Source organism: Oncorhynchus mykiss, chromosome 22, assembly GCF_013265735.2.
Source record: "Oncorhynchus mykiss isolate Arlee chromosome 22, USDA_OmykA_1.1, whole genome shotgun sequence".
NCBI classification, from domain to species: Eukaryota; Metazoa; Chordata; class Actinopteri; order Salmoniformes; family Salmonidae; genus Oncorhynchus; species Oncorhynchus mykiss.
The window spans coordinates 36,347,338-36,359,796 of NC_048586.1; the positions used below are offsets into that span (position 1 = coordinate 36,347,338).

Genomic DNA, 12,459 nt, shown 5'->3' on the forward strand with positions numbered 1-12,459 from the left:
AACTACTTCAATCAAGTGTTTTAGTCTACTGCAGAGGTACAATGTGTAACCATTGATGTTACAATTCTACACTTCAACATGCAGTCACAGCCTTATTCAAATACTGGAGTTTGATACTCCTGGTATTGGATATGACTGGAAAACAATGTTTTACAGACATTATTACTTGAACAACGCCTTTATTTTCCAAGGCATAATAACTTACAACAATAACGTCAAACACACACACTACTGATGTGAGGTTGGTGAAGGACTTGACTGACTCGATAGTAATGATACATTTTTTTAGTCATTTGTTTGACCTGGGTCTAGTGAGTTATTGGTTTCTGGGGGAGGACTTGTCTCTTGGCAGAGGATTGTGACTCAGCACTGGGAGGCAGCACTGAGTTGCTTGTGGTTCACCACTTCCTTCACCATTACTATCCTCACTCTGATGCTATGGCTTCTCCTCCGTCTCTCTCCCCCCTCCTTTTCTCTTTTCCCCTGCAGCTCGTCCTCCGTCTCCTCCTGCCACTGCTACTGCTGCTCCTACTTCTCCTCCTCCTGCCGCTGCTACTGCTGCTGCTACTTCTCCTCCTGCTACTGCTGCTCCTACTTCCCCTGCCACTGCTACTGCTGCTCCTACTTCTCCTCCTCCTCCTGCTACTGCTGCTCCTACTTCTCCTCCTGCAACTGCTACTGCTGCTCCTACTTCTCCTCCTCCTGCCACTGCTACTGCTGCTCCTACTTCTCCTCCTGCCGCTGCTACTGCTGCTTCTACTTCTCCTCCTCCTGCCACTGCTACTGCTGCTCCTACTTCTCCTCCTGCCACTACTACTGCTGCTCCTACTTCTCCTGCCACTGCTCCTACTTCTCCTCCTGCCGCTGCTACTGCTGCTTCTACTTCTCCTCCTGCCACTGCTACTGCTGCTCCTACTTCTCCTCCTCCTGCCACTGCTACTGCTTCTCCTACTGCCACTGCTACTGCTGCTCCTACTTCTCCTCCTGCGGCTGCTACTGCTGCTTCTACTTCTCCTCCTCCTGCCACTGCTACTGCTGCTCCTACCTCTCCTCCTCCTGCCGCTGCTACTGCTGCTTCTACTTCTCCTGCCACTGCTACTGCTGCTCCTACTTCTCCTCCTGCCGCTGCTACTGCTGCTCCTACTTCTCCTTCTTCCGCTGCTAATGCTGCTTCTACTTCTCCTCCTGCCGCTTCTACTGCTGCTTCTACTTCTCCTCCTGCCACTGCTAATGCTGCTTCTACTTCTCCTGCTACTGCTAATGCTGCTTCTACTTCTCCTGCTACTGCTAATGCTGCTCCTACTTCTCCTCCTCCTGCCGCTGCTACTTCTGCTCCTCCTTCTCCTGCTACTGCTACTGCTGCTCCTACTTCTCCTCCTCCTGCTACTGCTGCTCCTACTTCTCCTCCCCCTGCCGCTGCTAATGCTGCTCCTACTTCTCCTCCTGCCACTGCTACTGCTGCTCCTACTTCTCCTCCTCCTGCCACTGCTACTGCTGCTCCTACTTCTCCTCCTGCCACTGCTAATGCTGCTCCTACTTCTCCTCCTCCTGCCACTGCTACAGCTGCTCCTACTTCTCCTCCCCCTGCCGCTGCTAATGCTGCTCCTACTTCTCCTCCTGCCACTGCTACTGCTGCTCCTACTTCTCCTCCTCCTGCCACTGCTACTGCTGCTCCTACCTCTCCTCTCCCTACTGCTGCTCCTACTTCTCCTCCTCCTGCCACTGCTACTGCTGCTCCTACTTCTCCTCCTCCTGCCACTGCTAATGCTGCTCCTACGTCTCCTCCTTCTTCCGCTGCTACTGCTGCTCCTACTTCTCCTCCTCCTGCGGCTGCTAATGCTGCTCCTACGTCTCCTCCTCCTGCTAATGCTGCTACTACTTCTCCTCCTCCTGCCACTGCTAATGCTGCTTCTACTTCTCCTGCTACTGCTAATGCTGCTTCTACTTCTCCTGCTACTGCTAATGCTGCTCCTACTTCTCCTCCTCCTGCCGCTGCTACTTCTGCTCCTCCTTCTCCTGCTACTGCTACTGCTGCTCCTACTTCTCCTCCTCCTGCTACTGCTGCTCCTACTTCTCCTCCCCCTGCCGCTGCTAATGCTGCTCCTACTTCTCCTCCTGCCACTGCTACTGCTGCTCCTACTTCTCCTCCTCCTGCCACTGCTACTGCTGCTCCTACTTCTCCTCCTGCCACTGCTAATGCTGCTCCTACTTCTCCTCCTCCTGCCACTGCTACAGCTGCTCCTACTTCTCCTCCCCCTGCCGCTGCTAATGCTGCTCCTACTTCTCCTCCTGCCACTGCTACTGCTGCTCCTACTTCTCCTCCTCCTGCCACTGCTACTGCTGCTCCTACCTCTCCTCTCCCTACTGCTGCTCCTACTTCTCCTCCTCCTGCCACTGCTACTGCTGCTCCTACTTCTCCTCCTCCTGCCACTGCTAATGCTGCTCCTACGTCTCCTCCTTCTTCCGCTGCTACTGCTGCTCCTACTTCTCCTCCTCCTGCGGCTGCTAATGCTGCTCCTACGTCTCCTCCTCCTGCTAATGCTGCTACTACTTCTCCTCCTCCTGCCGCTGCTAATGCTGCTCCTACTTCTCCTTCTCCTGCCGCTGCTTCTACTCCTCCTCCTCCTCAAGTAAAATGTTATTTGTCACATGTGCCAAATACAACAGGTGTAGGTAGACCTTACAGTGAAATGCTTACTTACAAGCCCTTAACCAACAATGCTTTAAGAAGTTAAGAAACAAAATGAAAAATAAGTGTTAAGTAAAAAATAGATAAATAGAAAATAAAAGTAAAAAGTAATTAAACAGCAGCAGTAAAATAACATGCAAGGCTATATACAGGGGGTACCGGTACAGAGTCAATGTGTGGGGTCACCGGTTAGTTGAGGTAACTGAGGTCATATGTACATGTAGGTAGAGTTAAAGTGACTATGCATAGATTATAAACAGAGTAGCAGCAGCGTAAAAGAGGGGTCTGGGTAGCCCTTTGATTAGCTGTTCAGGAGTCTTATGGCTTGGGGGGTAGAAGCTGTTGAGAAGCCTTTTGGACCTCCACTTGGCGCTCCAGTACTGCTTTGACAATTTTTATGGCCTTCCTCTGACACTGCCTGATATAGAGGTCTTGAATGGCAGGAAGCTTGGCCCCAGTGATGTACTGGGCCGTGCAGTGTAGTCGGAGGCCGAGCAGTTGCCATACCAGGCAGTGATGGAACCAGTCAGGATGCTCTCAATGGTGCAGCTGTAGAACTTTTTGAGGATCTGAGGACCCATGCCAAATCATTTCAGTCTCCTGAAGGGGAATAGGCTTTGTCGTTCCCTCTTCACGATTGTCTTTTTTGTGTTTGGACCATGATAGTTTCTTGGTGATGTGCAATCTACATAGGGCAGCAGCCTCTAAGGTGCAGGATTGAGTAACCGGGTGGTAGCAAGGTAAGAGACAGTGAGTAAGTTCAGGGCAGTGATGACTATTTAAAAGTCTGATGGCCTTGAGATAGACTGAAAAACAGCATATATGTCCCAACTTTTATGCACCTGTTCTGACCTCGCCTCCTGGATGATAGAGGGGGGAACTGGCCATGGCTCGGTTGGTCTTTTTGGCCTTCCTGTGACATCTGGGAGTCTAGGTGTCCTGGATTGCAGGCAGTGAGCCCCGGGTGATTCGTTGGGCAGACCGCACCACCCTCTGGAGAGCTCTGCGGTTGTGGGCAGTGTAGTTGCTGTACCAGGCAGTGATACAGCCCGACATGATGCTCTCAATGGTGCATCTGTTAAAGTTTGTGAGGGTTTTATGGCCCGAGCCAAATTACTGCGCTGTTGCACCTTCTTAACCACACTGTCTGTGTGGGTGGACCATTTCAGATTGTCAGTGATGTGCACGCCGAGGAATTTGAAGCTTTTCATCTTCTCCACTGTTGTCCCATCAATGTGGATGGGGGCGTGCGCCCTCTGCTGTCTCCTGAAGTCCACAATCAGCTCCTTCTTTCTGATGACGTTGAGGAAGAGGTTATTTTCCTGCCACGACTCCGTCAGGGCCCTCACCTCCTCCCTGTGACTGTGTTGTCATTGTTGGTAATCAGGTAATCAGGCCTACTACTGAACAAACTTGATGATTGAGTTAGAGGCATGCATGGACACACTGTCATGGGTGAACAGGGAGTACAGGAAGGGGCTGAGCACGCACCCTTGTGGGGCCAATGTGTTGAGGAACAGTGTAGTGGAGGTGTTGTTTCCAACATTTACCACCTGGAGGCAGCCCGTCAGGAAGTCCAGGATCCAGTTGCACAGGGCGGGGTTCAGTTAATTAAGAACAAATTCTTATTTTCAATGACGGCCTAGGAACAGTGGGTTAACTGCCTCGTTCAGGGGCAGAATGACCGATTTGCACCTTGTCAGCTCGGTGATTTGAACTTGCAACCTTTCCTTACCGGTACAACAATCTAACCACTAGGCTACCCTGCCGCCCCTTGAGGAGAGTGCCCAATTATGGACTTCAAAATGTATGAATTAACCAATGAGGCACATTTAGGCAGTCTTGATACAACACTTTGAACAGATATCCTAAATTGGATCAGTCTAAAACATACACTGCTTCCATCTAGTGGCCAAAGTCTAAATTGTGCCTGGGCTGGAATAATACATTATAGCCTTTCTCTTGCATTTCAAAGATGATGGTACAAAAAAATGCAAAAAAAAGTGTTTTTTCCTTTGTATTATCTTTTACCAGACAGTTAGATTGGGTATGTCATTTAAGGCGAAAATTTAAAACAAGCGGAAGATCCTTGATTATGTCCAGTGACAATTAGAAAATGTGTTATACACATTTATCACACTGTTACATTGTGTTGTTGTTTTGCTTCATTTATTACACTAACACTATTGCCAGGGGGCCTATAGGCAGATTAATGCTCCGTTCAGCTCACAATAGTAGATGAAACCTGATCCAGAATGGACATATCTTAGTGTATAGTTGGCCACTCTGCCTGCAATATCCTGTTACACTAAAGCCTGACACTGGATCCTATAGTGAAGAAGGGGGCCTGGGGTATTCTCTCTCTCCCTGCCTGGGTGTTAACGTACTGCACATGGGGGAGCATCCTTTGTGGTCCACCAATAGGCAATACCATAATGAGAAGTGCCACCCTACCATTATATCTCTAAAGTCCTTTTATCCCTCTAACCTCACCTCATCCTTTCTCTTTCATTATATTGCCCATTCTCTCTCCCTCGTTCCCTCCCTTGTTTTCTCTCCCTCGTTCCCTCCCTTGTTCTCTCTCCCTCTTCCCCTCCCTCATTCCCTCTCCCTCGTTCCCTCCCTTGTTCTCTCTCTCTCGGGCTGTCATTTACAGTAACACACCACACTTGACCTAATTTTCCAATAACAACATCTAGACGAAGCAGGTGGGATTGGCACTTCAACCTTTCTCTCTGTGAAGTAATTGGGGAAATTGACACTGGATAAACAGTTACCAATGTTGTCATTATGGTCTTGACAAGCATAATCTTCATATTATCTTTCTCTAAACTTACATCCTCTACTCTAGCCTACTGTTTGAAGGGGTTACATATGGCTTGGCTTGTACAGACACAGCAAAAGTAGAGACACAGCAAGAATTGAAGGATTATGATTCAGTTTAGGAAAGGAAAAGAGCTTATTTCCCCAGCTTTAGGGGTTAGAGCCCGTAAGCTCAGCTAGTCCATCACCATAGCGGGGTTTTAGAGACTAGCAAACAACTGTTACTAATTCATTACTTAGACCACCTGCTCAGTGTATTGGCCTACTAGGCAACTGTATGAAGATGTCTCTCGTTGTCTTGAGAATACCTTATTCTATTTTCCTTCAGCAATGCAAACATGGGCCTAATGCTGTTATGTAAAAAAAAATACACACATATATATATATATATATATTTTTATATATATATATATATATATGATCAATTCTTGGTTAGAGCTTTTCATTACGCTAGCCAATATTAAAACCAACAAATATATAAATGGGCTATTTGTTGGTTTTAATATAGGCTAGCGTAATGAAAAGCTCTAACCAAGAATTGATAATGTTGTTTGGCTGCCTGTGTTTGGCCACTTAGAGGCCCATCGCTCATTTGGAGCCGGCCATAGACGCTCTGTTCTGTGTGATGTTGTCATATAGAAGCTCCATGAATATAAAACACTTGTGCAGTTATGATGAAGAAATTCTCAGCACGTTTTTTTTTTTTAAAGCAAACCATGCCATGTGACATGAGCTCTGAAGCAACTTCCGCCTGAAATTCTCAAAATATTGATTGACAGGTATTTACACGAATCAAAATAAGCAACTAGATCAGTCTGATCAATCACAACGAAGGAAGGGCAGAACTTAGGTCTGGAAGTGAGTTGGCTCGTTTTGCGGTAGATGGTATCGAATGGACGTGGAAAGTTTACTGTTATTAACATATGATTGAAAACTTTGATTAGAATATGAATGGAACAACATACTCACACTTTGACAGTCAAGAACATGTTTTGAAATTAGGCGAAACATTTGAGAAACAACCCAAAGGTGCCTACCACACGGTGCGATGTAAGTGGCATTTTGATCATACTTGCTAGCTAGCTAACTTGCTAACGTATGCCAATGGATAGCTAGATAGTTAAAACCCCAAAATATTAGTTTTAAATGAAATAGCTAACTCGTTTGTCTAAGTCACTGTCACTTTATTAAACATTTAAACATTTATCACATTTTCGTACTTTTGATTGGGCTTTTGGTTTGCATCACTTGCTGCTGTTTGTTAGCAACAATAGTGGCCTTGTGGCACCATCTGGAGGTGAACAGTGGCGACTGAAACTTCATTCTGTCAGAACTAACCAAACCAATAATCTTTTTGTGTGGAGCCTACATTCTGCTTGTATAATGTTGCTGTGTAATTCAGTAGTTTGTAACTTCTACTGTTCTCTTATCTCTTTGATTCAGATGACTTCAAACCAGCCTCCATTGACACCTCCTGTGAGGGAGAGCTGGAGGTGGGAAAGGGAGAACAAGTTACCATCACACTGCCCAATCTGGAGGTAAGAATGAAGCATTATCATGTATTTTACAGTTGATTATTGAAAAGTGCACATTTTGATTGTTTTCCCCCCTTTAACTCTTGATATCCAGAAATTAACATATATATATATTGATTTTCCCCAGGGATCCACTGCCCCTGTAACAGTCTTCAAAGGATCCAAGAGGCCTTATATGAAGGAATGTATTCTCATTGTAAATCATGATACAGGAGAGTACCGTCTGGAGAAACTCAACAGCAACATTGCAGTCAAGAAGACCAGGTGGGTGGACAGAGTAGGGTCGACTTGTGTTAATTTGGGCACACTGTAGCAAAACATTAGTGCAATGGAAAATTATAATTTCTTAATGGACAGTAACTCCGTTTCAAACTGCATCCTTCTGTTTCCTTGGTTACCTGGGTTGTCCAGATTCACTTGTCATTCGGATTTGTATTACTTACGTAGTTAGGAGCTATAAACTGTGTGTGTGTGCTGTCAGGGCTGAAGGCAGCAGTAAGATCCAGTCTCGTATAGAGCAGCAGACCAGTCGTCTGAGCCAGCAGATGAAGACTAGTGTTAGCAGCAGCAGCAAAACCCCAGCAGGCTCCAAGAGCTCTCCTCCCAAAGAGAAGATGTCCCCTGCCTCCCCCATGGATGACATTGAGAGAGGTATGTAGACCATCAGTAATGCACAGGGCTCTAAATTAAAAACATTAATTGGAAGCACTGTTGCTCACAACTAGAGGGCTACATTCCCGACAGAGACAGTGATCTCTGTCCCGACAGAGATCAATGCGGCGCGGTGGTCACTTTTTCATGCTGCGGTTGGGAGCGGGCGGTCAGACAAATGAAAACATTTTGTTGTCCCACAGATTATTTGGAAATGGTTGTCTTTCTGCTTTGTATGCGTTAACCTACCTATTGTATTAAAAGCACATCTTTATTGCGTTATTCACACACACAATTTGCTGCTTCAAGTTTCGTAGCCTACCTCTCCTCTCCTAGTTAGGTGTGCGAGGTCAAGTGTGCCTAGTATATATTATGTGTGGTCTCAATGAAATAGAGTAGGCTGCTTTTGTGGGTTGGGAGAGTGATGAATAAATCAGTCCTGCACCACTAGAGGTCGACCGATTTATGATTTTTCAACGCCGATAACGATTATTGGAGGACCAAAAAAAGCCGATACCGATTAATCGGACGATTTGTAATAATGACATTTACAACAATACTGAATATACACTTATTTTAACTTAATATAATACATCAATAAAATCAATTTAGCCTCAAATAAATAATGAAACATGTTAAATTTGGTTTATATAATGCAAAAACAAAGTTTTGGAGAAGAAAGTAAAAGTGCAATATGTGCCATGTAAGAAAGCTAACGTTTCAGTTCCTTGCTCAGAACATGAGAACATATGAAAGCTGGTGGTTCCTTTTAACACGAGTCTTCAATATTCCCAGGAAAGAAGTTTTAGATTGTAATTATTCTAGGAATTACAGGACCATTTCTCTCTATACCATTTGTATTTCATTAACCTTTGACTATTGGATGTTCTTATAGGCACTTTAGTATTGCCAGTGTAACAGTATAGCTTCTGTCCCTCTCCTCGCTCCTCCCTGGGCTCGAACCAGGAACACAACGACAACCGCCACCCTCGAAGCAGCGTTACCCATGCAGAGCTAGGGGAACAACTACTCCAAGTCTCAGAGCGAGTGACGTTTGAAAGCGCGCACCCCGCTAACTAGCTAGCCATTTCACATCGGTTACACCAGCCTAATCTCAGGAGTTGATAGGCTTGAAGTCATAAACAGCTCAATGCTTGAAGCATTGCGAAGAGCTGCTGGCAAAACGCACTAAAGTGCTGTTTGAATGAATGCTTACGAGCCTGCTGGTGCCTACCATCGTCAGACTGCTCTATCAAATCATAGACTTAATTATAACATAATAACACACAGAAATACGAGCCGTAGGTTATTAATATGGTCGAATCCGGAAACTATCATCTCGAAAACAAAACGTTTATTATTTCAGTGAAATATGGAACCATTCCGTATTTCATCTGACGGATGGCATCCCTAAGTCTAAAAATTGCTGTTACATTGCACAATCTTCAATGTTATGTCATAATTACGTATAATTCTGGCAAATTAGTTCGCACCGAGCCAGGCTGCCCAAACTTTTGCATATACCCTGACTCTGCGTGCAATGAACGCAAGAGAAGTGACACAATTTCACCTGGTTAAAATTGCCTGCTAACCTGGAATTCTTTTAGCTAAATATGCAGGTTTAAAAATATATACTTCTGTGTATATTCATTTTAAGAAAGGCATCGATGTTTATGGTTAGGTACATGTTGGAGCAGCGACAGTTCTTTTTCGTGAGTGCGAATATTTGGTAACATTTGGGGGCACAGATGTGGGTAATATGGGTCAGGCCTTTTGACCTGGTTGGGATAGAAGCAAGTTATTTTCACTGTAGTAATGGTGCAACCACGCTAGTGAATCTGCATTCGCTTTTTTCTCCAGGGCACTTGGAAACAAATTGGTTGCACTTTAGAGCCTTGGTAGAGTGTCACGTGTAATAGCTGTCCTAATCTCAATCCATCTAGATTGTAGTCCATGGTCATATAAATACCCAGGCCTGATCTATATTGTAGTCCATGGTCATATAAATGGAACAATTGCTATGTTTGTAAATCGTCTTGTGTTGTGATTCAAGGTCAGTCACTGTTTTTGTGTCTGTCCGCATGTGTCGGTGTGTCTTCCTGTCTGTGTGTGTCCATGCGCACCAGAGCTAATGGCGGAGGCGAAGGTCATGGACCAGATGAGTAGTGGGGACTCGTCCTCAGACTCCCACAGCTCCTCCTCCAGTAGTGGGGACAGCTCCAGCAGTAGTGATTCTGAGGACGAGTCCCGGCACCCGCCTCCCCCCGGCCCCTCTGGGGGTCCCCTCACAGCGCCACCACCCCACCAGGGCATGCCCATCCTCACCACCGTTACCACCACCACCATCTCCTCACCACCTCGGGGTGGAGGACACCTCATGAGTACGCTAAGTAAGTTCATTCATTACGCTTTATTTTTCTTTGTCCCTCCCTCCCTCCCTCCTCCTCTCCTCAGTATTTAGGGTATAGTTTGAATACTTTAATGTTATATCAAACCATTTCATATTTGCATTGCTAGATCAGAATTTCTATTTGCATTGCTATGGATATAGGCTATACTGTATGAGTTAGGCCTATGCCAACTCCATAAGGCTAGAATTGTGACATGGCTGTTGGTGGTTTTATGATGTTCGTACTTCCCCTTTTTTTTTTACAGAGAATGACCTGCAGTTAAGTGAGTCTGGCAGTGAAAGTGACGATGACTGACCAGTGAGAGACCACTGATTCTGTGGCGTGTCAGAGAGGTCTATCTGTGGACAGCTGCACTGACCTTCACCTGGATGGATGGCTGTCCTTTAGGGTCACAACAGGAGTGGAATGAGACTAGGGAATATGGATGTGATCTTCTTAATGACAAATAAGACCAAACCCCTACACCTTTTGGAAGCAACACCCCTCACCACCCCACCAGCATTTCACTTGAATGTGTCTTCATAGTTCTATCAATAGTCTCAGTTGTCGATATCTGTTAGTGCCTTTTTGAAAGAAATGGGTCAATAGCTGTGATCAATTCTCTTATCTACACATTTGATCTGGATTATTTTCCCTGTTCATTTTAGGTAGTGGTTACTCTACTAGTTTAAGTTTTACAACTAGTTGGCCAAAGGGAACTGGGAACCATACTGCTGAATTGAACAGAGGAGGTATTTCTGTTATAAAGGATCAGCCACATCAATATCAGAATGGATTCCCCTTCATTCACCCATTTGGAAAGACTTCAAGCATCATATAGCGTCAGTGTTTCATTATTTAGCCGTTAGACTGTGACTACTGTGAAAGATTTACTCTTAAAGGGGATAGGTTGAAGCAGTCTTATCATGTCGTTGCTTTATTAGGAATTATCTTAAAATGGTACTTTTGTTTAATATATGGCCTAGCAACATATCAAGTCTGAGGGGTATTTGAGGAAACTAGTGCACTACTTGAAGTGGATTGATTTAGCCTAGTGTGGGGTAAACGTAACTTAAAGATTTTGCTCAGTGATGCTACGTAATGTATTTGAAAGATTACTTGGCTTTGTTGCTTTAAACCTGCAATACTTGAATCTGATTTATGATTATATTTGACATATTTACTCAGAAAAACCAACAGCTTAATATATTCTATGGGTGTCAGAGCAATGGGAGTGTATGTATGCACCTATAGCCTGATGCCAGTGAGAGTCTTACAGCCCTGCCTTTAGAACTGCCATTCCAATGACTACTATCCCTTCTGTTGTTATGGTTACTGAAGTGAATCTTAAAGTATTTCCTTGATTCCCTGCATCCTTGATTCATCGATTCTTTCACAAAATGCATTGGAGGAGAAGGTCTGAGAGGAGGTAGTTGGATCTTCTCTTCCAATGTGTTTTTAAAAATTAATAAAAAGAAAGAGGCAATTCATCATGGAATTAATGAGACGCGTGATGAATCCAGGAAATGCGTTTGAGACATATCCCAAGTCATATCTTAGTGTTGCACCCTCTCTAAAGTATTATGTTACAACATTACGTTTGTCCCAACAATCTCTCCTTTCTCCTGAGGTGTGCACCTGTTCATGGATTTGAATGGAAATGGAAATGCACTATTCTACAAATCAATATTGGGGGAAAAACCTGACTGTTATGCTAATGTAATGCAAAACCTAAATGCGAAGGAAAAATGCAGCAAAAATATGAATTTATGTAATTGTAATCTTGCCGAATATATTGATAAAAGTAATCTTGTCCTAGAGAGATTCACAAAACTTCACGCCAGGGTAAGCCTACACAAAACACAGTTTTTATTTTAATTGTTTCTAAAAATCCTTTATGGGAAAAATGAAAGGTGTAAAAATTATAGGAACCATTTGCCTGTTTGACCGCTAGCATTTCTGGGTATCATTACATCTCCACTGTGGGGCTCTGAGACTTGGATTTAAAAGGAATAGACTGGTGCAAAAAAATGAGGTGGAAGGAAACTTTAATTTGCCCATGTTTACACCACTCCATTGCTTTTTACATTTAGTAGTACATGTAATCTGGAATATCGGCCCATGGTACATGCACAGATAGAACAATGAGACAGATATTTTACCGGATGTATAAATGTGAAGCATCCATTTGGCGTTTCCACTCGCTACCAAATATGGTAGTAAGAAGAAACCCACTGGCCGACTGTGGGAGAAGATGGAACGAGATGGATTTTGGCTGACAATCTGGACATTTTCTCGACATTTGATCTCAATACAGTTTCCCGTTCCTAAAAACTATAATCTGTGGACTAAGTTTTGTAAACTTTATCCT

At 44.4% G+C, this 12,459-nt stretch overlaps 1 protein-coding gene across 1 annotated transcript; it reads left to right on the top strand.

Annotated features, from left to right (window-relative positions):
• The first annotated feature begins 6,332 nt into the window (after positions 1-6,332).
• Positions 6,333-12,425, top strand: LOC110501802 (ELL-associated factor 2). Its single transcript, XM_021579638.2, has 6 exons — positions 6,333-6,562; positions 6,956-7,050; positions 7,175-7,311; positions 7,529-7,698; positions 9,825-10,088; positions 10,354-12,425. Exons 1-6 carry the CDS (start codon positions 6,460-6,462, stop codon positions 10,401-10,403), a joined length of 819 nt encoding a protein of 272 aa, XP_021435313.1. The 5' UTR covers positions 6,333-6,459; the 3' UTR covers positions 10,404-12,425.
• Positions 12,426-12,459: the final 34 nt, after the last annotated feature.